Genomic DNA, 27,526 nt, shown 5'->3' with positions numbered 1-27,526 from the left:
TAATAAAATATCATATTTATGCCCAGCTGATATTGGCCAACTGACAGCACTCATTCACAATAGCTCGTATGGAAAGTACATATTTGTTTTCTACGACCAGTGTTGTGCATGCATATTTCAGATATTGTTTTTTAAATAGACTGGCGTAAACAGCCATAGATTCACAGATTGCCTCTTTCGTCATAAGTAAATTATTTTTTGATTGAATTAGCCAAAATTGATTTTTGATAAATACATGAAATAGACAAATATTTCATAAGGCCATTGATCATTTTCAATTTGAATTCATTTGTGTATCAAAACATTTATAAATGCAATAATATATTTAGCTTTTTTATTTATTTTATTGTAATTTCTGTTTGTTTGCTACCTAGCTATGCAACAGTAAAATTTTTGGCGGGCCCTGCTGCTGCTATGGTCGATGGTTTTTGGAAGCCGGCTATAATTCAATTTGAATAACGAATTAATTTTGATCGCTTTATGGGTATTTTTCGATAACAATTTATTGTGAATTCATTTGTATGCATAACGGAATTGAGAATGCTCTTTGTTTTTGTTTAATTATGAAAAGTTTTAAATGATGGTATGTGTGTATGTACTGTGGCTAGCTGTGTATTATTCCTATGCCACAAAAATAAAATACAGGTTTTTTATTATAATTTTTTTTTAATGTGATTTGAATAGAAATGAGACAATGTGAATGATAATGATAATGTCGTTTGTGATGTGGAGACAACCACGAGTTTTTAATCAACCACAAGCGTGCGCGTCATCACTAATATCCCATTTGGTGGATTTGGAAAGAAATTTAAAATGCCTTTTTTTATACTTTTTTTGTTAAATGAATATTCATAAGGTGACGAATAAATGTGGTCGCTTGGTGTAAGTGTATTTGTAGGTAGCTATGTATGTACGAGTATGCAGTGTTTTGTTTTTTTAATTTTCTATATGCACATTAAGCCAATGAACTATTTTCGAATAATAAAAAAAAGACAAGAAAAAACATGAAAAAATGGCAATAATTTATTTGGTGGGGTTTTTTTATTGTTGCTGTTGTGCTCATGACTTTGTGTCATTGTTCCAATTCTTCTTAATTTGTTTATTTTTTACGAGAGTCTTCTATAAATGCTACAATTATGCAAATTCGTGTTTTTTGGTCTTCTGTTTTTTTTTTATTCTTCAAATTTCACTGAAAGCAAAACAGGAAAACCCATATTATATACATATGTATATGGCATAGATAGACACGTATGTATAGTCTAAAATTGTTCTGTTATGTAGTTGTCAATACCTTTTGGTGTAGTAACTATGTGTGTGGTTTTGTAAGCAATGTAATATGTCATTTTAAAATTATTATATAATTTTTACTTTGTCTGTTTGGTTGATGTTGTTACCTACTGGTATGTATGTATGTGTGCTTAGGGTGTTTGATAGGTCATTAGATTGCTGTCTGAAAACCATTTAATGCCAGAAATACTCGAACTAGAAAAGATAAATGCCATGACAAAATCTGATATATTTAATCTATTTTGCCTAATGTCTTGTCTCGCTTATACATACATATATACTATACTAAGATTTATATTTATATATAACTAGTATTAGATATATCTTTGTTTTTGGTTTTTTTTTTGAAATGGAAAGTTTTGGTCTATTCAAATATGAATGAATGCGATGATTCACAAATCATTCTATTAACTAATTGAATATATAAAGAATGATGTTTTTAAATGTGTGGTTTTCAATATGGCCAGAGTGACCCAAAAAAACCAAAAGCTTTTTATTGAAACGCATAACCCCCAATATTTTTATACCCTCCTCCATAGGTTGGGGGTTATACTAATTTCGTCATTCCGTTTGTAACACTTCGAAATATGCGTCTAAAACCCCATCTTATATATAAAAATCAATTTGTGTTTGTACGTAGATTTGTTTCTTTGTTTGTGTGTTCCTTATAGACTCAGAAACGGCTACTAGGGTACTACATTTTTTGATATTTGAAGGGGAAGCGGACCCTCCCCCTTACCCTAATTTTCAGAAACGCCAGATCTCGGAGATGGATGGTGCGATTTAAGCGAAATTTTGTGTGCTCTCATATAGTACCCTAAAAATAAAAATTTGGTATCCTAATTTCGGATGGGGTACCTAGGGGGGCCGCCCCACCCTGAAACCTACCAAACATATACTTAGACCAATCACGACAATATGGGACTCAAATGAAAGATATTTAGGATAAGAAAACGTATGTGATATCCAACTGTCGGACCAAGTGCTAGGGGGACCACCGCAAGCCCCAAAACACCCCTAAATCGGACATATTTACCGACCATGGCAATATGGGACTCAAATGAAAGATATTTGCGAGTAGAATATGAATATGATATCCAAATGTGGGACCAAGTTTCTGGGGGTCCACCCCTTCCACAAAACACCTTCCAAAGAGACTATTTACTGACCATGGGAATATGGGTCTTAAATAAAAGGTATTTGAATGTAGAATTAGAATCTGATATCCAAATATGGGACCATGTGTTTGCGGGGCCGCCTCTCCCCAAAAACACCCCCCAAAGGGGACAAATTTACGACCATAGCCATATGGGGCTCAAATGAAAGGTCTTTGGGAGTAAAGCACGAATCTGATATCAATATTTGGGAAAATTGTCCATGGGGTCAACCCACCCCCACAACACCACCCAAATAGTAAGTATTTGCCGACTTTTGCAATATGAGGCTCAAATAAGAGGATTATTAGAGTGGAACACGAATCCGATATATATTTACAAGGCCAACTCACTGAGTGGTCGCCCATCCCCAAAAACACCCCCCAAGCCGGTCATGTTTGCCGACTATGGAAATATGGGACTCAAATTAAAGGTATTGGGATGCGGATTTTTTAAAAGAAAGTAAATGCATTTTTAATAAATCTTAGAATGAACTTTAATCAAATATACTTTTTCTTACACTTTTTTTCTACAGCAAGCTAAAAGTAACAGCTGATAACTGACAGAAGAAAGAATGCAATTACAGAGTCACAAGCTGTGAAAAAAATTGTCAACGCCGACTATATGAAAAATCCGCAATTACTTTTTGGGCATCCCAATACATGGGAGTAGACCACGTATCTGATATCAACATTAGGGACCAAATTTCTAGGGGACCATAACAACCCCCAAATAGGATGTATTTGCCCACCAAGACAATTTGAGTCTTAAAGAGAGTGGAACTAAATATTTATAGCTTTTAGGGGCAATACCCCAAACCGGACATATTTGCTGACTTTTGCAATAAGGAGTTTAAATGAGAAATTAGAGAAATTAGAAAACGAATTTGATATCCTGATATATTTTCCGGGTTTAGTGTTTGGGAGACCGCAAAACACCCCTTAATCGGGGATATTTACCGACCATGTCAATATGGAGCTTAAATGAAAGGTATTGGGGGGAAGAGCAAGAATTGATAACCATTTTCGGGACCAATTTTCTTGGGATCTACCCCTTTCCCAAAATACCCCACACACATCAACTTTTTTACTTACCATCGTAATATGGCGCTCAAATAAAGGTATTTGGGAGTAGAATACGAATTTGATATCCAAATTTAGGAACACCCCCCAAAGGGAAAAACTTTTTCGACCATGCCAATATGTGGCTCAAATGAAAGGTATTTGAGATTAGAAAACGAATTTGATAACCTATTTGGGGTCATGTGTTTGGGGGACGCCTCATCGTGTAAACTCCCCTTAAAACCAATGGCAATATGAGGTTTAAATAAATGGTATTTAAGAGAAGAGCACGATGTTGATATTTCTTAAGGGTTAAGTATCTGGGGGACCACCTTTCCCCCGAAAACACTACTAAATCAGTCATCATGAGGATATCGGGCTGAAATAAAGTATTTTACGAATGGAGAACACTATACATCCAAACTTAAATTCGTGGACCAATAAAGATCATATGGGATTCAGATAAAGGCGCTTATATTGTTAAACTGTTAGTCAAGCGATATACTAAATATTTTCGTAGCATGGTATTTCACTAAAAGCTCTTTAATTGTCGAAAATAAATATTCCAAGAATACTTTTGTTTCATATAAAGTAAAAGAAGGCGCATCGAAGCGGGCCCGGGTCAGCTATTAAAGTTTATATATTCTTGATCGTCTTGACATTTTAAGTCGATCTAACCATGTCCGTCTGTCCGCCCGTACGTCTGTCCGTACGTCCGTCCGCTAATTTTCGAAGGAGTAAAGCTAGACGCTTGAAATTTTGGCCAATACTGGTTATTAGTGGGTCAAATCGGTCCATGTTTTAATATAGCTGTCATATAAGCCGAAAATTTCGAATGAAGTCTTCTGGTATGACTTCCAACCACTGTGCCAAGTATAGTCTTTATCAGTCCATAACCTGATATTGCCGCCATATAAACCGATCTCCCGAATAGACTTCTTGAGCCTCTAGAGGGCGCAATTGTTATCCAATTTTACTAAAATTTTGCACGTGGTGTTTTGTTTTGATTTCCAACAACTGTGCAAGGTATGGTTCAAATCGGTTCATAAACTGATATAGCTGCCATAGAAACCGATCTGGGGTCTTGATTTCTTCAGCTTTTAGGGGGCGCAATCCTTTACCGATTTAGCTGAAATTTTGCACGTGGTGTTTTGGTGTCACATCCCAAAACTTTGCCAGGTATGGTCTAAATAGGTTCAGAACCTGATATAGCTGCCATATTAACCGACCTTGACTTCTAGAGGGCGCAATTCTTATCCGATTTGGCTAAAATTTTGCATGTAGTTTTCTGGTATGACTTCCAACCACTGCACCATATATAGTCTATAACAGTCCATAATTCAAGTCTTTGTTCCAAATTTCAGCCAAATCGGATGAAAATTGAGGCTTCTTCTTCTAAGTGCTCAAGAAATCCAATCCGGCGATCGTTTTTTATGAGGGTTATATCTGTTTATAGACCGATTCAGATCATACTTGGCATGGATGTTGGAGGTCATAACTCAAGTCTTCGTTCCAAATTTCAGCCAAATCGGATGAAAATGGAAGATTCTAAGGGCTCAAGAACACAAATCCGGGGATCGGTTTATATGGGGGCTATATTTTTTTATAGACCGATTCGAATCATACTTGGCATGGATGTTGGAAGTCATAATTCAAGTTATTGTTCCAAAATTCAGACAAATCGGATGAAAACGGAAGATTCTAAGGGCTCAAGAAGTCAAATCCAGGGATAGGTTTATATGGGGGCTATATCCAAATCTGAACCGTTGTTGCCCATTTGTAATCTCCAAAGATCTACATCAATTACAAGTATTTGTGCAAAATTTCAAGCGACTGGTCTTAAGCGTTCGACCGCTATCGCGATTTCGACAGACGGACGGACGATTATGGTTAGATCGACTCAGAATGTCGTGATCATCAAGAATATATACAGGGTGGCTGATGAATATTGCTACAATGATGAATATTGCTACATTTTTTTTTCGGTGTATGGAATACATTTTTCTTTTATTCATGTTAAATTAAATTATTAAATTAATTATTAAATTATTATTAATTAAATTAATTAATTAATTAATTAAATTAATTATTAAATTATTATTATTAAATAGAAAAAAAGTTATTACATTTTTTTTTGGTAGCGGCTTTCATCAGCCACCCTGTATATTTAATCTATGGGGTCGCAGATCAATATTTCGAGGTGTTACAAACACAATGACTAGATAAGTATACACCCATCCTATGGTGCTTAGCATAAAAAGTATGTCGAATAGCTTTACACTACTCACTGTCCTAAAACTTCAGCGAAATCGGACAATAAATGCCCCATTTATGGTTTCAAGACCTTAAATGGGAAGATCGGTATATATCGCAGCTATATCCAAATCTGGGCCGATCCGAATCAAATTGAAAAAGGATGTCGAAGGACCTAACACAACTCACTGTCGTATACCTTAAATCGAGAGATAGGTATATATGGCGGCTACATCCAAACCTGGACCGATCTGGAATAAATTGAAGACGAATCTTCAGTGGCGTAACACAACTCACTGTCCCATATTTCAGAAAAATCTGACTATAAATGTGGCTTTTATAAATCGGTTTATATGGGAGCGGTATCAGGCTATAGACCGAACTGAATGTTGAAGACCGTAGTAGAAGTCGTTGAGTAAAATTTCAGCCAATTCGAATAAAAAGTGCTCCCTTTAGGGGCTGAAGAAGTAAAATAGGGAAATCGGTTTATATGGGAGCTGTATCAGGCTATAGACTGATTCGGCCATAATTGATACGTATATGAAAGGTCATGAGGGAAGTCGTTGTACGAAATTTCTGCCAAATCGGATAATAATTGAGAACTCTAGAGGCTCAAGAAGTCAAGATGCCAGATCGGTCTATATGGCAGCTATATCAAACATGGACGGATATGGCCCATTTACAATCCCAACCGACCTACACTAATAAGAAGTATTCTTGCAAAATTTCAAGCGGCTAGCTATACTCCTTCGGAGAGAAAATGATTCCAACCATAATCCAGTGCCTCCACTCCGTCAGATCGGAATATCAGCATTATACTCAAAAACCCATATCAGCAATTGGATGTCTTCTTCTAAAGTCCGAGAATGAGAGAGTAAAATTCTTGAAATAAAGGGTGATTTTTTAGATATTATCTTTTTGGTTTTGTTCCACTGTCAAACATCTTCCGTTTGGTCTATAATTTAACCATGAATCGTCTTGCAAACGAACAATGCGTGCTCTGTTAAGAACGTCTATCGCGCGCTTCTTCAATTGAGGAATGAAGCTTATTTATGGTATTAAGGGTATGTAAATAAGCAGAATTGTCGATTTTGGAGTGAAGATCAGCCAGAAGCATTGCAAAGCTACTAAAGAATTCAAAGAAAGTGACAGTTTATGTGCTGGTGGCATCATTGGACCGTACTTCTTCAAAGATGATACAAATTGTAATGTAACTGTGAATGATGATCCCAGTCGTGGGATGGTATCCAATTTTTTTTGCAATAGCTTGAGATGCATGCCATATGGTTTCAACAAGACAGTGTCACATGCCCCACAGCACACGTAACAATGGAATTACTGAGAGGCGAGTTCGGTGAACATTTTATATCACCTTCGGGATCGGCCAATTGGCAGCCAAGATCTTGCGATTTAACGCTTTTAGACTATTTTTTTGTAAAGCTATGTTAATAAACCACAATAGATTTCTCCTGCTGGAGAGGTATTAACGATATACAACACCGGAATCTGATTCAAAGTTTGACTTAATAATAAGATAAAAAAACTGAATGCTATCTTGTGGTACAATTCATTGAACCCATCTTGGGAGACTACTTAGCATTGACTCTAAATTGCCCATGGATATGACATAATCCACACATCTTGCTAAGAGGAACTTCTGACTGATACACATAATGGGCCTAATGAACCTTATTTTAATCACTTTCCAATATCTAAAGTTTAATGTTGCTCAAGTTTTAGATTATTGTCTTCTAAAATGTTATGGCAACCATCGAACAATGCTGATATGCTGAAGAAGAATTCAAAAGAAGAAGAAGAAACTATCGAACAATATGAACGAAATGTTTAGTAAGATATACAATATGGTAATGACAATACTGCCATAAAGCTATTTATGGGTAATAAATACATGAAGAAAAATCAAAGAAAAGAGAAAGCTAGCAGATTTTTATTGAACGAAGTGATTTAGGTTCACATGTTATTTTAAATTTGGCAGGTGTGATTAGAATCAAGAAACTCATATATATATATATATATATATATATGATAAGGAACGATATGTTATCAAAACCTTATTTATTTTCTATTGGTTAAATTTTGGGTGGTGGCAACAAAAAAAAAAGTTATCGGACAATTTCGTTAATTTTTATGAAAAAAATATAAGCATGGGAGAAGGTCAACAATATATGTGTTAATGAAACAAGGAGTTCATTGGAATTTATAGTTAAATCCTAAATTCTACAGAATACGACAATATGATTTGATCTTACTGAGATTCCATTGCAGGATATTGTCCGGCTTTATGCCATTGTTTAATGCTTTCTAATCAAGGAATTGTATAGAAAAAAGCATTTAAAAAGTCAGCAAAAAGTGTGTTGTTGCTAGAAGCATTTGACTGGTTTGCTGTATCGCGATTTCATTTTCGACCAAGAAAAATTGCGAAAATGAAATCGCGATACCGGAGACCAGTCAAATGCTTCTAGCAACAACACATTTTTTGCTGACTTTTACATGTTTTTTTCTATACAATTCTTTGAATAGAAAGCATGAAACAATGGTCTAAAATTTCCTTGTATAGTCGCTTAAATGCCTTATACATTGCCTAGCTAATTTAAATACAAATGTTTTTTTCTTCTCAATTCATTCTATATTAGTTCACTGAACTTGATCAAAGCTTTATCGTTATAGGCCAAGCTACAACTGCAAGTGATAGGAATTTAAGATTTACTAAAAACCTTAAACAAATACATATTGCTATATAATTATTTATTTTATCTATATACAACTGATTGTGTGTTGTTGTAATAGATCACGTAATTAAGTGTTTCGTTTTCTTCATACGTTTTTTTTTTCTTCTTCATTTATTATTATTATTGTTTCATTCTGATATGCCTTATCTTATCGGAAATGTACGTATATATGTATATAAATATCTTTTTTTTTTAGTCCACAATAAAAATAACAGATTACGTTTATTGCTCTTGCTTCTATCAATTTTGCTTTTTGTTCGTTGGCATTTTTTCAAGATTAGATAGCAAAAGTAAACACTTAAGTATAATTTAACAAACTAATCAAAAAATCAACAATAATGCAAGAAAACTAAGTCATATGTTAAAAAAATATATATTGTATATATATAAAGAACAAACACAAACATACACCTATTGCCCCTATATAGACAAACTTTTATGGCAGCAAAATGGGAACGAACTTTTAATACCCTATAATTATGGTCGAGTATAACTGGTTCCTATGAAAAGTGGGTACAACATATACACCATTTGCCGGGAGGTAGCTTTGGATCAACAAATATGAATGTATAGCAGATTTTTTCAGTCTTGCATGGAAAGTGTTTTAGTAATGTGAAAAGTTTTAGCTTTAAAGGAGTTTAAGTAGAAATGTGCTAAGTTCGTCTGGGCCGAATCTTAAGAACCCACCACCATGGATTTTTTGGGTTGCCCATTTATTAAAAGAAAGTAAATGCATTTTTAATAAAACTTAGAATGAACTTTAATCAAATATATAATTGCCATTTTGTTCGATAACCTTTTGCCATCTTCCTGGCAAATTTAGTATTCCACGCTCATAGAACTTCTGGCCTTTATCTGCAAAAGACTGAACCAAATGTGATTTTATAGCCTCATCATTGCCGAAAGTTTTACCATTTAAGGAGTTCTGCAAAGATCGAAAGAAATGGTAGTCTGATGGTGCAAGGTCAGGGCTATATGGTGGATGCATCAAAAGTTCTCAGCCAAGCTCACTCAGTTTTTGGCGAGTGACCAAAGATGTGTGCGGTCTAGCGTTGTCCTGGTGGAATATGACACCTTTACGATTGACCAATTCTGGTCGCTTCTCCTTAATGGCTGTATTCAATTTGTCCAATTGTTGACATTAAACATCCGAATTAATCGTTTGGTTCCTTGGAAGCAGCTCAAAATATACCACACTCTTCCAATCCCACCAAACAGACAGCATAACCTTCTTTTGGTGGATATCAGACTTTGAAGTGGTTTGAGCTGGTTCACCATGCTTGGACCATGATCGTTTTCGACTAACGTTGTTGTGAACAATCCATTTTTCATCTCCAGTTATGATTCGTTTTAAAAAACGGATTGAATTCATTACGTTTAAGGTGCATATCACAAGCGTTGATTCGGTTTGTTAAATGAATTTCTTTCAATACATGTGGTACCCAAATATCAAGCTTTTTCACCAGTCCAAGACTTTTTATGTGACAATGAACGGTTGTTTTTGGTATATTTAACTTCTCTCCTATCTCACGCTCGGTTACATGACGACACAATTCGATGAATGCTTTGATTTGGTCATCATCAACTTCATTTGGCCGACCTGAACGTGGCTCAACATTAAGTGAAAAATCTCCAGAACGGAATTTGCGAAACCAATTTTGACACTGTCTTCCTTTTAAGGCTTTATTACCATACACATCTCGTAACTTTTTAGCAACCTGCTCCGCTTTTTTTCCTTTACGGATAATAAAGTAAAATATGACGAAAATGCTCCTTTGTGGGCTCCATATTAAAATTGACGCCAAACAAACAAAAGTAAACAAAATTTCGCGCACTTTTTTTCTAAAGCAAGCTAAAAGTAACAGCTGATAACTGACAGAAGAAAGAAAACAATTACAGAGTCACAAGCCGTTGAAAAAATTTGTCAACGCCGACTACATGAAAAATCTGCAATTACTTTTTAGGCAACCCTAGTTGAAGACAAGAATTGAATTGACAAGTTGAAAAAATTTAAGCTTTTTGGGGCTGTAGGCAACTAATCGGGAGATCCGTTTATATGGCAGCTATATCATACACCTATTTGGACCATACTTAACACGAATGTTAAAAGTCAGAAGAGAAAACTACGGTGACCGTGACTGCGCGTCCAAAGGTACATTCGCTCAGTCCAATTTTAGCCTACTCTGTCCAATATTTCGGCCGGTATCTCAGGACGAAATGTTTCAATATTGTCTTCCACTGCGTCAATTGAAGCGGACTTGTCTGTATAGACATGAGCTTTAACATAGCTCGCAAAAAGTAGTCTATAGAAAGCAACATTTGTAAAAACTTTTTCCCAAAGTAGTGTCGCACTGCGGCACATTTCGGTCTCGGCTATAAAAAGAAGTTCCCCTATTATTAGCCTTAAAATATGAATACTGTTCCTTAATTGAATGTTCATTTGCAGAATACGAATCTTATATCCGAAATAAGGGTATTGGGCCCGAGAAAAACTCCTGGAGGGAGAGTACAACTTTTGTCTACGCAAATGAAGTTGTGATTGTGGTGTGCGGCAAAGAACTCAGTTCTAAAGCGTAATTTTTTAAGAGCTATAGGAAATTTTTTCAAAAAAAAAACACATAAAATTCATGAAATCTTTTTTTGAATCGATAGTACGGTCCATATAATTTAATGTTTGAAGATTATTTCATGCAAATGGTGACCGTGACTGCGCCTCAAATGGTTCACTTTTGGCATAATCTTTCCAACATTTCGGGCGGTATCTCACGAATAAATGTTTCAATGTTGTCTTCCGATGCGTCAATTGAAACGGGCTTGTCTATATAGACATGAGCAAAAAAATCGCAAGTTCTAGGCGGTCAATTGACCGTTCCCGAACGTAAAATAAAATGTTCACCGAACTCACCTCACCTCGATTTTAACGCGTGCGGTGTGGTATTTGGCACCGTCTTGTTGAAACCCCATGTTATGCAAGTGAAGCTCTTGCATTTTGGGAAAAAAAAGTTGTATATCATCTCACGACAGCGCTTATCATTCACAGTTATGTTACAATTCACGTCATCTTTGAAGAAGTACACTCCAGTGATGCCACCAGCCTATAAACCGCACCAAACTGTGAGATTTTCTGGATGCATTGAGAGCTCTTGCAATACTTCCGGCTGATCTTCACTCCAAAATTCAACTTATTTAGCAAAAATGAGCTTCGTCGCTGAAAACAGTTGAATATGATGAACTTTCTTAACGCATTTGGATAATAAAACTCTGTAGGACGATTTATGGTTAAATTATAGACCAAACTGAAAATTTTTTCTGATGGTCACGCTAGGATTCAAACCCAGGCTTTCAGCGTCATAGGCGGACTTGCTAACCTCTGCGTTACGGTGGCCTCCGTTTAAACCAGTGTAGCCAAAAAGATAATAGCTAAAAAATCATCCTTATGTAGATGGTCTTTATTTGACATGTCAAGCTCAAGCGCAATCTGCCTTGTCAGCCAAAGTCTCCGGCTTCCGATCCCTCGTAAGCCCTTTGGTCGGTTGCCGATCTTGCTTAGGATGTTAAACTACCAATGGCTGTACAATATATCTAAGGTTCCCATAAGGCTTATAGGTCTATAGGGTTTGGGTATTAACACTACCCTTGCCTTGCCTTCAGACCATATTCCTAGGCATGATGCATTTATAGCGTTTAGAAGAGGCGACAGGTAGTGCCTTACATTTGTAGTTGTGACGGAAATACTTCATAAGACCCTTGTAACTTTAACAGCTGAAAACTGTTTAAAGCTTCCTTCACTGCAATCATTTTTGATCGCCAAACAAATTTCCGCGAATCTTCTATTCACCCGTCGTGAGGAGTTGTGTCGTCAAGTCGTCGTCATAGGAGTTGCTAAACAGTAGGTCAGAAGAGTTTTGGAAGATTTTTGAATCGATTAAGAATCGTGAGAACGAGTAACAAATGAGTGTTTTGAACGACTAATAAAATACTCTTCTTGAAGAGTTTCTCATAACTCGTCTCGACGAGTAACAAAAGAGTTGCGCATTACTCGCCTGAACGAGTATCAAATAAGTGTTTATGAATATTTATCATATACTGTTCTAAACGAGTTGCGTGTTATTCGCTTACAAGATCTAAAAACGCCTATACAATATAAGTTGTTCAACAGCTGAAAACTGTTTAAAGCTTCCTTCCCTGCAATCATTTTTGATCGCCAAACAAATTTCCGCGAATCTTTTAGAAGAAGAATTCGATCGATTAGACGAGCTAGTTTAAGTGTCGTAGACGATTCACCCGTCGTGAGGAGTTGTGCCGTCAAGACGAATCTTCCGACAGTGTTCAGCAAAACTTCCATATGAGTTGCTAAACAGTAAGTCAGAAGAGTTTTGGAAGATTTGTGAATCGATCAAGAATCGTGAGAACGAGTAATAAATAAGTGTTTTGAAATACTAATAAAATACTCTTCTTGAAGAGTTTCTCATAACTCGTCTGGACGAGTAACAAAAAAAGTTGCGCATTACTCGCCTGAACGAGTATCAAATAAGTATTTATGAATATTTATCATATACTGTTCTAAACGAGTTGCGTGTTATTCGCTTAGAAGAACCAAAAACGCCTATCAATATAAGTTGTTCATCAAAAACGTAATAACTACGAAAAACTTGAAAAAATTTTGTATATTACTTCCTCATAAAAGTACCAATCGTCATATAAGCCAAGTGAGAATTCTGTTTGGTGCTGTAGAAGTTGTCCACTCAAAACAAAATATCGAATAGCATAATTCAATTCAAGTCCTAAACGCACCAGGATTGAAAATAAACACAATCGCGAAAAGGTAACTCAGGTGAGCAATAAACAAATCTCCTGGACGAGTATAATGCAATGGGTTGCGTAATAATCGTATTGCCCAATGATAAACTACAATAGAAGAGTGTTTCACAAGACATACGGAAGATTATAACGCAATGGGTTGTAAGAGCATCGTCGCGGAGAGTTGTTAAAACTAACGCACAGGCAGTGGATTGTGTAATGATAAACAAGGAGTGTTTCACGAGTCATACGGAAGATTATAACGCAATGGGTAGCGTAATAATCGTAGCGAATAGTTGCTTAAAATTCCGCGATTGCATTGGATTGCCCAATGATAAACTAGAAGAGTGTTTCGCAGGTCATACGAAAGATTATAACGAGATGGATTGTAAGAGAATCGTCGCGAAGAGATGCTAAAACTTCGGCACACGCAATGGATTGCCCAATGATAAACTAGAAGAGTGTTTCGCAAGTCATACGAAAGATTATATCGCGATGGGTTGTAAGAAAATCGTCGCGGAGAGTTGCTAAAGCATACGCACATACAGTGGATTGTCCAATGATATCGTAGAAGAGCGTTTCACAAGTCATACGGAGAATTATAACGCGATAGGTTGTAAGAGAATCGTCGAGAAGAGCTGCTAAAACTTCCGCACACGCAATGGATTGCTCAATGATTAACTGGAAGAGTGTTTCACGAGACATACGGAGAGTTGCTGAAACTTACGCACAGGCAGTGGATTGTCGAATGATAAACAAGAAGTATTTCACGAGTCATACGGAAGATTATAATACGATGGGTTGTAAGAGAGTCGTCGCGAAGTGTTGCTAAATCTTACGCACATGAAGTGAATTGTCCAATGATAAACTAGAAGAGTGTTTCACAAGTCATACGGAAGATTATAACGTGATGGGCTGTAAGATGGGTCGCGGAGAGTTGCTAAAACTTACGCACATACAGTGGATTGTCCAACGATATCGTAGAAGAGCGTTTCACGAGTCATACGAAAGATTGGAAGATTATAACGCGACGGGTTGTAAGAGAATCGTCGCGGAGAGTTGCTAATACTTACGCACATGCAGAGGATTGTCCAATGTTATCGTAGAAGAGTGTTTCACGAGTCATACGAAAGATTGGAAGATTATAACGCAATGGTTTGTAAGAGAATAGTCGCGAAGAGTTGCTAAAACTTTCGCACATGCAATGGATTGTATAATGATATCATAGAGCAGTGTTTCGCGACCAACACGCAAGAACAATTGCGTACAAATCTTCCAGAAGATTGTATTATTCATCGCGGGGATGAACACTCTTCCAAAATTAAGAAAAATATTTGTAGGGTAGGGTTTGGATATGAACACTACTTTTGCCTCCCGGCAGACTATCGGAGCATATGCGTAGCCAAGACGAATTTATAGCGGTTAGATGAGGCGGAAAGATTTCATAAGACCCTTCTAAGTATCCTTTAGTGCAATGATGGGCAAACTAACACAGCTGAAAAGATTAAATGTTGTATGTACGAGGAACAGTAAAACCCGTACCCTGTGGAAAATCCGTTTTCAACAAAAGCCTCAATATTTACTCCGATGACTCTGCTCTTATTCCTATGCCGTCTACTAACGTTTCAGTTTGGACATGAACTTTTGAGGGAAACTATCATGCATCTTCACAGATGAAGAGTTTACACTTTGACTGATCTGTAGGTTCCAACTTTGCCAAAGAGGTTGCTGAAATCATAGTGATCTGTAGATCCTCGTCGCAAACAGCATGCCCGCTGGAGTTCTTTCCTATTCAATACATGACTTATCGTCTGCTATTTTTAGTAGATGCTCTTTGATATATTGCTTTGTTTGACAGGCAACTCTTCTCCTCGCTAGGCCTTTATTGTGGCATCGATAAAAGCCACATTTTCTTGGTTAAAACTCACTTAAAATGGAAAGCAGTTTGTGTATAATTGTGTACACGTCGTGGTCAAGATGTGCACACGCCCTTTGACAGTATCACACGTTTCGTACACCAAAAACCCAGTTACGGTCTGATTAGATTTTGCGATAGAAATTTTTTAATATTCTCCATAAGGTAGGTATTTAATTATTCATAACTTACCTTAATTTAATTTCTTTATTTAATTTAAAATGCATTTTTTTTTTTAAACAAATATTAATCGAAACTGATGAAATCGATGCACTGCCTGCTGTTTAATGGGAAATTTCAATTTGTAGTCTGTCTATATGCGTTGCCAAGTATGTATTTGGTGTTTATCAGTGAGTCGAATGCGACACATGAGTGTTGATTTCTGTGAATGGAATTGAGTTTGAAGGGAGATAAGATTTGAAAGTCCAATTGAATGAGCTGGCCAACTGGCAAGAGGAGTCGTTAAACGCTAAACAGTACTGCAGTATGGGTTGATAAAAATTTTTTTGTTTCTGTTTCTTTCATATAAACAAAAATAGATCAACAATAATAACATCTATGGGACAATGAATATTTTGATGACTTAGAAAGCTTAATTTTCGCTAGAATTTCGACAGAATATTTTTTATACATATGTGTGTACATATGTATATAAAAACATGATAAGATAACCATTTTTTAGTTTAATTTTTATTGCGTTCATGTGCTTATTTGGTGATTAAAAACCCGACTATAAAATTGGGAAGTACACGATTCCAGGTCAAATATTTCACAGTTGATTAGGTAGATAAGGAAGAACACTGATTCAAGGTATACAAAGCAAACAGCCGTGCGGCATTTAAATTTCAAAAGTTTTCAAATGTTAAGATTTATTGAGACAAAGAGAATTTATTTTCTACATATGAAGCCTAAAAGACGCAAGGCTTACCATTCTTTTTATAACCCCTAGCAACATTGGTCTTGATTATATGACAATCTGTCAATGTCCGCCCAACTATCGCAAGCAGGCCATTTTTACCTGCTTCAAACTTCTTGTTGATGTAGGTCATATGGTTACAATATAATACAATAGACAAAATCGATCAAAATTAAGAGCTTAAAGAGATTTATCTCTCTTGAAGTATGGTCCTCCCAGGAAACACATTTTGCTAAATGCCAGATATTATACAAATTTGAAAGATTGTATTACGGCATTACCCAGAGATGAATGATTACCCTATTTACGAGAAAGATGTTGTACAGCCAATTTAAGGTGCCAAGTTTTGTCAACAGAACGATTTTAGCACCTTATAAGTTCAAATAGTTACAGGGTATTTGAAACGCTCACAAATGTTGTGCGATTCGTTGGTAAGCCGCAGGCTTGAAATGGCGCCCGATCAAGAACATAGTAAACTATCACTGAACCGTAATTAGGCTAAAACTAACTTACACCTCGGTAGTATGGTGAATAACGATGGAGAGCAATATAAGGTTATTTAAACAGATACGGAAAATGTGTAATCTTGGTATGGGAGGGGCCAGACGTAGGCTTGAAATGGCGCCCGATCAAGAATATCGTAAACTGTCACAGATTCGTAATTAAACTAATACTAATTTACACCTCGGTAGTATGGTGGATGACCATGGAGAGCAACATTAAGATATTTAAACAGATACGAATAATGTTTTGTCTTGGTATGGGAGGGGCCAGACGTAGGCTTGAAATGGCGCCCGTTCCCCAAGGTAGATAGTCCACTGTCTCTACAGGAGCGTATAAAGACTACAACAACCTTACGCCTCGGTAATATGATGAACGGACCGAGAAGCAATATAAGGATATTTCAGCAAATTCAGAGAATGTTCTCTTGGCATGGTTTTTTTGGTCTGATTTCCTTTCTCGAAGAGGACAACTATCTACGAAAGACCCCCTTATTGCAATCTTAATCCTGTTGACTTTGTTGTCAATGTCTTCGTTGCATGGTCAATTCAAGATATCATGCGCAAGTCTTCCTCTGAGTAGTCTTCCGAATTTTGTCCAGTTGGTTTTCAATTTATTTTGGAAGCTTATCGGGTTCGGCGCTATTCTAAACCTAATGTAGCGATTGTTCGCGAAAGAGTGCTCCATGGAGCCCTTCCAAGCCAGAACCTCATCGAATAGATTTTTAGAACATATTCTCACATCTAAAACCTCCTTGATAAACTAGGTGTATGTCCATAGTGCCATGGTGCGGATTAATATATGCACCCTCATTTCAACTTAAACTACTAAATACTAAATCTCCCACGAACATTCCATTAAGGAACAGGAGATACTTCTCTCATATCAATGAGTGCTGTCAATGAGTTAACGGGCGCGTCCACAGGTTTGCGGATTGTGGAAAGCTTCGTTTTTATGCGGAGTAGCTGCAAAAAAGGCCGATGGCAGTCGTCGATTTTCGAGAGGAGAGTCTCAGTGAGTGCCAACGATACTCGAGATGACAACGCAGGTTATTGGCGCCTTCATATAACCAATGGCCAACATCAGCGTCTGTTCTCAAGTTAGGGGAGGCGAGCGTCTGATATTGGAGCAAGCGGCTCACCACAAATAGGGATACAGGTGCAATCCCACAAAACTCATGCTGTTGAGTCGCTGAGCCAGTAACCTGCCCCGTAAAACTAAAAAATAAACACGGACTCCCCCAACGTTGACGACACACGCAAACAAAAAAACGTGATTTCCGGATATGCACCTGCAATGTCCGCACTTTCTAAGGAGAAGGTGCAGCATAGGCGCTGGCGGATATATTAGAGAAGTACCAGGCAGATATTACCGCCTTACAGGAGTGCGATGGACTGGGAATGGCGTCACTACAACACCAAACTGTGACGAACTGTACTATAGCTGCCATAACAAGAGGCATGAATTTGGCTGTGGATTTATAATTAGTCGGAGACTGAAATACCTTGCCTCCAGCTTTACTCCGGTGGATGAGAAGCTAGCCACAATCCTCATAAAAGCCAAATTCTTCAACATCAGCCTTATTTGTGCCAATGCCCCGACAGGAGACAAGAACGAGCAGACCAGGGATATTTTCTACGAGCGCCTAGAGAGAGAATATTACCGCCACCCCGCCCATGACATTAAAAGCGTTCTGGGAGATTTTAATGCGAAGATAGGGAAGCAATACATCTATGGTCCAACAGTCAGTCGGAAAGTTCAGTAAGTCCAGTAATGGGTTGAGGCTGATAGATTTCGCCGCGGCAAAAAAACATGGTAGTTAGTAGCACCAGTTTTCAACATAAAAATATTCACAAAGACACATGGCTGTCACCCGATCAAAACACGAAAAACTCAATTGATCACTTTGTGATAGATGTAAGGCATTCATCCAGCGGATGAATCGTACATCTATGATCGATCCGTGGAGCGAATATATTGGGTTGCCCCAAAAGTAATTGCGGATTTTTCATATAGTCGGCGTTGACAAATTTTTTCACAGCTTGTGACTCTGTAATTGCATTCTTTCTTCTGTCAGTTATCAGCTGTTACTTTTAGCTTGCTTTAGAAAAAAAGTGTAAAAAAAGTATATTTGATTAAAGTTTATTCTAAGTTTTATTAAAAATGCATTTACTTTCTTTTACAAAATCCGCAATTACTTTTTGGGCAACCCAATAGCAGCTAGATCGAAATATAGTCCATTTTGGACCATATTCGTTTCGGACATCGGTAGGCATAGTACAACTCACCGTTCCAAGTTTCAGCGAAATCGGGTAATAAATACGGCAATTAAGATTAAATATCGGCAGATCGGTCTATATGACAGCTATATCGAAATATAGTCCATTTTGGACCATATTCTCTTCGGACATTGGTGAGCATAGTACAACTCACCGTTCCAAATTTCCGCGAAATCGGGTAATACAGACTAAAAATAGGCGTATCGGTCAATATGGCAGCTATATCGAAATATAGTCTGATTTGGACCATATTTAATTCGGACATCGGTAGGTATACATAGAACAACTCACCGTTCCAAGTTTCAGCGAAATCGGGTAATAAATGCGACAATTATGGGTTTAAGGGTAAAAATCGGCAGATCGGTCTATATGGCAGCTATATCGATACATAGTCCAATTTGAGCCATATTCAGTTCGGACATTGGTAGGCATATTACAACTGTTCGTTGCAAATTTTAGCGAAATCGGGCAATGAATGCGGCAATAATGGGCTTAAGACTAAAAATCGGCAGACCGCCGCTATATCGAATAATAGTCTGATTTGGACCATATTTGGTTCGGACATCGGTAGGTATAGAACAACTCACCATTAGAAATTTCAACGAAATCGGGTAATAAATGTGGCGTATATGTATTTTTGGCCGCTCTTTTCATACAAGTCCGACCACAGTGCATTAGTAAGAAGCCGATTAATTGTGACAAGAAACCGATTTATCAAAAAAAAAAGATAATTTTCAAGAAACCGATTAGTATGAGTTCAAAACAACTAAAAACCCCGTTTTAAAAAACCGAATCGATCACCCTAATTAGAGCAATGCCTACGGAAAATTAGCAGTCAATTTTTGCTAAAATTTCAGATTATTTTCCCATTATTAGCGACAAGTCGCATTTTGGTAAATGTTAAGCCATTTTTAGAAGCAATGAAACTTCCCTACATTTGATTTAGATTTACCCTTTGAAATCTTTAATCGATTGGCTACACTTACCTATGGATTGGTGAGGCACCAGCTGGTAACCGCTGTTGTTGCTGATAGGCTGACATATTGGCAGCAGCCTGTTGTTGTTGCTGCTGCTGCTGTTGTTGTTGCTGTTGCTGCTGCTGGTGCTGGGACTGTTGTGAATGTTGTGTATGATGTGTGGGCGGTGGCTGTTGCTGCTGGGAGGTTGGTCCATTATCAGCAGACTGTTTTTGTTGTTGCTGCTGCTGTTGCTGTTGTTGTAAATGATGATGGTGATGAAGTTGTTGCTGATGTTGGTGATGCTGAAGTTGCTGTTGTTGCTGCTGCTGCTGCTGTTGTTGTTGTTGTTGTTGCTGACTTTGACCACCATTAGGTGGCTGCTGAGGACCACCAACCTGTACTGATGAACGTATGGCTGCTTCCATTTCATGCCGAAATTCATAGAAATTATTTACTCTATTAGCCGATCAAGCCTCATCATTGCATTCGCTAATGCGTTTCAAAAGTGCACCCAACACAACACCACAAGCACAAGTTTTATTGATTTTTATACTATGTATAATATATATATTCTTTTTCTAAGCAAGACCTCACAAAATCCTCATGTGTAACCTGCTGCTTCAAGGAGAGGGGAGAGGATCCTTTTAAAAAAATATCCCTCCTCACTTAATGCCACCAAAGAGTTACTTTAGTTATAGCAACACATTTTCTCAATGAATTTTTTCATTTGCTCTGCTTTTTGGATTTTTTTTCGTATAATTTTTAACACTCATGTATTTTTGCCATCAATATTTCTCACCTTAGCATATTAATATTGAATATTATTTTTTTTTTGTAATTATTTTGCTTTTTTTTTTGAAAACTTTACATTCAGATTTATCCAATGGGATTTTTTTTTTATACACTTATATTATTATTTATTTTATTTATTTATTTAGCTTGAAGCCTTAAAACTAATTGCCATTTATTTATATAGAGATATTTATTTAATTTTATTCAAACCACTTTTCAAAATTTTTCATATGATGCTGCTTTAAATACTTTAACTTGAAATTTATTTGTATTATTTTTATAAATTATTTTGTAATATGATTAATTTGAAGCTTGATTTTTATTTTTTGTATTATTTCAAAGAACACAAGTTTTCTCCAGTAAAACTAATATTTTCCACATTTTTCTCTCTTTTTCTTACGTATTCTCAGAGATTGATTAGATCTTAATTTATTTCTATTAAAAACCTGGAGAGATTTCATTAGTGATTTTCACATCCTGCAAAGACAAAGAGAGAAAGGTAAAACAAAATAAAATGGGAAGAATTAAAAAAAAAAAAAAAACAAAAAAAAAATCGTAATGAACGCGGCGATCAAATATGTAGCACTTTTACGACGCAATCACACCACACAAAATTTAATTTTCACTGTTTTTAAAAACGCGGAATTATTTCAAAGTTTTTGTTTGTCTTAAAGTTTAGCACCACAATAATAGCCTAGGACAATGACATTTAAAGTTGGCATAAGTTTTAAATCCATTTTCGGGAAAAAATGTAGAATGCTTGCTTTCTGTTTCACAGCAAAGTCTTTTTACCAGTAACACCTCAAGTCTGCAAAGAAAAGAAGAGTGAAGAAAGAAAGTTATTAGACATTTTGATTAATAAAAAAAACATTTTTGACATAATAAGTTTGATAGGTCCAAAATGAAAAAAAAGTGAGGAAAGGCAAAATTTGCGCAGATCCGACTATATAATAGCCATCGCCGAGTCTGTTTGCTAACAAAAGTATGGCTATAATGTACATATAGGTTGGAAATCATATATGGAAGCTGCTAAATCTAAAATTGGATCGAAATTAATAAAATTTTGAGACTTCAAATCATACGGCCAAATACAAAATGTTATAAAGAAGTTCCTACCTAAGGAAGTTGTTCCTTCCTTAGGAAAGTATTGCTTCCTTAAAAAGTTCCTTCCATAAAAGAATGTTCCTTCCTTAAGAAAATGTTCCTTCCTTAGGAAGATGTTCCTTTCTAAGAAAGATATTCCTTCCTCAAGAAAAAATTCCTTTCTTACCAAGATATTTTTCCTAAGATGTTTTTTCCTTGAGAAAATGTTTCTTTCTTAAAAAGATGATCCTTCCTTAGGAAGATTTTCCTTACTTAGGAAGATGTTCCTTTCCGAAGAAGATCTTCCTTCCTTAGGAAGAAGATCCTTACTTAGAAAAATGTTCCTTCCTTGGGAATGTTCCTTTATTCCTTACGAATATGTTCCTTTCTTCCTTAGGAAATTGTGCCTTCCTTAAAAAGATATTCCATCCTTGGGAATGTTCATTCCTTCCTTAGGAAGTTGTTCCTTTCTCACTTAGAAAATTGTTCCTTACTCCCTTAGGAAGCAGTTCCTTTATTTAGAAGATTTGACTTTCTTAGGAAGTTGCTCCTTCTTTAGGAAGTTATTTCTTTTGTTCTTTCCAAAAATATATTTGACGCTCTTAGGAAGATGACCCTGTCTTAGGAAAATGTTCCTTCCTAGGAAAATATTCCTTTCTTAGGAAAGTGTTCCTTCCTTGGAAATCATTCCCTAGTAATATGTTCATTCTTTAGGAAGATGTTCCTTCCTTAGCAAGAATTTCCTTCCTAAAGAAAATGTTGCTTCCTTAGGAAGATTTTCCATTCTTAATAAGATGTTCCTTCCTTAGGAAGATATTTCTCCTTCAGAAGATGTTCCTTTCTTAGAACCACATTGCTTCCTTAAGAAAATGTTCCTTCCTTAGGAAGATGTTCGTTTCTAAGAAAGATATTGCTTCCTCAAGAAAACATTCCTTCTTTAGAAAGATATTCCTTTCCTGAGAAGATTTCCCTTCCTTGCGAATGTTCATTCCTTCCTGAGGAAGTTGTTCCTTTCTTCCTAAGAAAGTTGTTCATTCCTCCCTTAGGAAGCAGTTCCTTTATTTAGAAGATTTGACTTTCTTAGGAAGTTGCTCCTTCTTTAGGAAGTTATTTCTTTTGTTCTTTCCTAAAAAATATTTGACGCTCTTAGGAAGATGACTCTGTCTTAGGATAATGTTCCTTCCTAGGAAAATATTCCTTTCTAAGGAAAATGTTCCTTCCTTGGAAATCATTCCCTAGTAATATGTTCATTCTTTAGGAAGATGTTCCTTCCTTAGTAAGAAGTTCCATCCTAAGGAAAATGTTGCTTCCTTAGGAAGATTTTCCATTCCTAATAAGATGTTCCTTCCTTAGGAAGATATTCCTTCCTTAGGAAGATATTCCTTCCTTCGGAAGATGTTCCTTTCTTAGAACCACATTGCTTCCTTAAGAAAATGTTCCTTCCTTAGGAAGATGTTCGTTTCTAAGAAAGATATTGCTTCCTCAAGAAAACATTCTTTCTTTAGGAAGATATTCCTTTCCTGAGAAGATTTCCCTTCCTTAGGAATGTTCATTCCTTCCTGAGGAAGTTGTTCCTTTCTTCCTTAGAAAGTTGTTCCTTCCTCCCTTAGGAAGCAGTTCCTTGATTTAGAAGATGTGATTTTCTTAGGAAGTTGCTCCTTCTTTAGGAAGTTATTTCTTTTGTTCTTTCCTAAAAAATTGACGCTCTTAGGAAGGTGATCCTGTCTTAGGAAAATTTTCCTTCCTAGGAAAATATTCCTTTCTTAGGAAAATGTTCCTTCCTTGGAAATCATTCCCTAGTAATATGTTCATTCTTTAGGAAGATGTTCCTTTCTTAGTAAGAAGTTCCTTCCTAAGGAAAATGTTGCTTCCTTAGGAAGATTTTCCATTCTTAATAAGATGTTCCTTTCTTAGGAGGATATTCCTTTCTTAGGATGATGTTCCTTCTTTAGTAAATATTCCTTCTTTGGGAAGATTTTCCTTACTAAGATGTTCCTTCCTTACAAAATGTTCCTTCCTAAGGAAGATGTTCCTATCTTAAGAAGATTTTCCTTCCTTAGAAAGATGTTCCTTATTCCTTCCTTAGGAAGATGCTCCTTCCATAGGACTATATTGCTTCCTAAGAAATATGTTCCTTCCTTGGGAGGATGTTTCTTTCTTAGAAAGATGTTCCTTCCTTAGGAAGATGTTCCTTTTTTAGGAAGTTGTTCCTGCCTTAAAAAGATGTTCCTTCCTTAGAAAGTTGGTCCTTCTTTAGGAAAATGTTCCTTCCTAAGAAAGACTTTGCTTAGTTAGGAAGATGTTTCTTTCGTTGGAAATTATGGAAGAAGTTGGTCCTTCTTTAGGAAAATTTTCCTTCCTAAGAAAGACTTTGCTTAGTTGGGAAGATGTTTCTTTCGTTTTAAATTGTTACTTCCTAGGAAAATGTTCCTTTCTTAGGAAGATGTTCTTTCCTTAGGAAGATGTTCTTTCCTTAGTAAGATGTTCCTTCTTTCGGAATTAGTTTTTTCCTTAGGAGGAGGTACCTTCCATAGGAAGAGGTTCCCTCCTTGAGAAAATGATTGTTCCTTATGAAGATGGTTCTTCCTAAGGAAGATGTTCCGTTTTTAGGAGGATGTTTCTTTCCTTGGCAAGTTGTTCCTTTCTTGTAAACATATTTCTATCTCTTAGGAAAATGTTCCTTTCTTTAGAGAGATGTTCCTTACTTAATAAGATATTTCTTCCTTAAGATGTGCCTTTCTTACGAAGATCTTCCTAGAAAGATGTTCCTTCTTTAGGGAATATCGAAAGAAATATATAGGAGAGCTAAAATTTTGAGGAAATTTAGCGTCCAAAGTGCGACGTCAATTCAAACCCGTCACGCAGTACTTTTATAGGAGGGGATAGATAAGGCAGATGTTCTCGCCACGATTCGAACCCACTGCGATACGGTGGCCTCTGAAATGTACAATATCATATTCTATTTAATTTTTCTATTCTTTTTGCATTCTTTTCTGAATGCATTCAGTCCAGAAATCAAGGATGAAAGTTTAAAAAAAAACGAACTCATATCTAATTTTCTCTGCTAAATGAAGGTGATGCAAAAGTGAAAAAACATTTATTTTAATTTGCCTTATACATATATTCAACATTAAGAATAAAAACAAACGCATATAACTGCCAAAATTAGGTTAATGATATACTTAAATAATATACAAAGATATTAAAACAAAAATAACAACAACGACCACCACTGCCCAGAAAAGATAAAAAGTAAAGAGCATAAAGATTAAAATGAGATTAAATTTCCAACGACTAAGCAAAACTGATATGCGGAGATATAAAAACACATAAAGATAGATCTTAAATGCGGGTAAAGATTATATGTCATCTACAAAATTAGTTTCTTAAGAAAAAGCTAAGTTTAAGTGTAGTAATCGTAAGCGTAATTGAAGTCCAAGTAATCCACAAATACTTGGAAGTCCAAGTAATCCACAATTGTGGACGAGTGGTTTAACTACCCAGCAAACCATACGCCTGATGTCAGACAAATCTGAACAAATTCTAAAGTCTTCCGACGAGATTTTACCGAATTCATTCCGAATTCTGTTCTGGAATTTTTGTTCCGACAGTTCTGAAAGAATTCGGAAAGATTTCTCACTGCCTTTTCGTATGGGTTTTTTTTTGCGATTTTCTTCCGACAGTTCGGAAGGAATTCTGAACGATTTCTAAACTGTTTGTCTGTAGGAATTTTTTGATCTGACAGTTCTGAAAGAATTCTGGACTGTTTGTCTGAAGGAATTTTTGTTCCGGCTGTTCTGAACAATGTCTGAACGTCTTGTCGAATGTTTTTTCTTTAATTTATCTTCCGACAGTTCGGAAAGAATTCTGAAGGAAGTCTGAACCCTTTGTTTGATGTTTGTATAGGAAGGGCGGACATCATGCTGCGGTCCAATATAATTTTGAGCCTGTTTCTAAAAGACTTTGAAATTTGTACGTAAAAGATAGTACCTATTCCGAGATACAGATATTTTTCTCTGCGCAACGGTTACATATCATTACTTGGCTACCATTATGTGGTCAATGAAAAAAATCTATTCAGTTTGTTGATTAATCGATGTACGAAGTTTCGGAAATCACACCCAATTTCAATACGAAAGTATTTCAGAAATCTTTACAAAGTTCCGGAAGGTACGTCCGATTTCAATACGAAAACCCTTCCGAAATTGTTCAGAATATTTTACGAAGTTTCGGAAGTGACATCCGATTTCAATACAAAATTACTTCCGAAATCGTTCCGAATTCTTTACGAATTTTCGGAAGGAACATTCGATTTCATTACGAAATTACTTCCGAAATCGTTCAGAATTCTTTACGTAGTTTCGGCAAGAAATTTCCCTTTCCGAATTTTCCAAGGTTTTTTTTACATTTCGTTCCGAAACCGGAATGAATTCGTTCCCATTTCTCTCCGAAACCGGAACGAATTCGTTCCGATTTCTCTCCGAAACTTCTAAGCAAATACTCTATATATACTCGGATCCGAAGGCGGATAAATCATCCGAAGTGCGTACAGCTTTCGTTGCTATTTCGTAACGATTGATTTCTATACATAGATAAGTAAACATGGGAGTAAAATACTGTACCTAGGACTTAAAAAAAAAATTGGGTAAGATTGTGTAGTAGTGCCAGTCTGTAAATAAACTTTTTTTAGATTACTAATTGCATTGCACAGGAAAAAGAAGAATGGCTTTCTAACTTAGGGCGGGTATTTATTTACTTATTGCATTGTGATATCACAGGAAAAAGAAGAATGGCTTTCTAAACTTAGGGCGGGTATTTAGTTTGTTCAGCAGTGGAACTAATCACAAAACGTTGTTTCACTAATTGTTGCAGTTCAGTGAAGACTACTCTCATTTCTGATTTTGACCTCAATAATGCGTTATTTACAAGTAAAATACTATTTGGCAACCCTATTATATTTCCGCCACGAACATTTATTTTGCTAAATTAGATTGTTTATGATCTTTGTTATAAAAAATAAAAATGCAATAGCTATATTTGCTAATAATTTTGTGGTTCGTTGAAAAGGAAGTGAAGGAATTAGTACCACTAATTTCTTATTTTTTCACAGTATTTTTTTAATATTTTTTTATATGAGGTTTCACTGTGAAATCTGAATTTTATACCCATTTTTAAGGTGAAATTTGAACTTATTACCTATCTTTAAGATTGGAATTAGCTTCAGTTTTCACAGTGATACTCCATAAAAAAAACAAAAAAAAAATCCGTGAATGGAAATTTGGCATGGAGCGTGGAAAAAATTTTTTTCAAATTGCGCCAACATAACAAAAAAAAATTCCTCGCACTCGCGTTTCGTTCACTTTCTTTTAAATAAATAATATTTGATAGCAAATATAAATCCTTCGCTTTTATTTTTAGTGATATCACTACGCAAACAACAAAATTTACCAAAATAACATATGATGGGAGTGTTGTCTATATATCTTTTTATTGGAAAAAACGCTTTTTTTAAGGTATTCTACAAGAAACTGAATTCTACAGAAACTGAAATGGAGCTTCTAATAGCTGTATTTTATTTTATTACTATATAGTGCAGTGCAATAAAATTTGTATGAAAAAGACATCTATCCAGCACAACGAAATCCTGGATAAATTACCAGCGCAGGCTTATGTAGAACATCTGTTGTCGGGATTGCCATGATATATTTTTCATAAGTGTGGCCACTTGCAGAAATACGTCTATTGTGAATGGTAAAATAAAATTAAAACCAATTAT

General features: G+C 36.1%; 1 protein-coding gene across 2 annotated transcripts in view; it reads right to left on the bottom strand.

The window, feature by feature from the left end:
- Positions 1-27,526, bottom strand: part of LOC106091683 (uncharacterized) — a 194,145-nt gene that overhangs the window by 144,527 nt on the left and 22,092 nt on the right. Inside the window, exon 2 of one of the 2 annotated variants that reach the window (XM_059366979.1) lies at positions 19,903-21,144. In XM_059366979.1, the coding sequence (XP_059222962.1) occupies positions 19,903-20,300 (398 nt within the window). In that variant the 5' untranslated portion in view covers positions 20,301-21,144. Of the gene's footprint in view, positions 1-19,902; positions 21,476-27,526 lie in introns of both variants that reach the window. The other variant, XM_059366980.1, reaches the window with a different exon arrangement.

The sequence above is a fragment of the Stomoxys calcitrans genome, chromosome 4 (assembly GCF_963082655.1).
Source record: "Stomoxys calcitrans chromosome 4, idStoCalc2.1, whole genome shotgun sequence".
In the NCBI taxonomy this organism is placed as follows: Eukaryota; Metazoa; Arthropoda; class Insecta; order Diptera; family Muscidae; genus Stomoxys; species Stomoxys calcitrans.
This window is presented reverse-complemented; position numbering and strand designations above follow the sequence as displayed.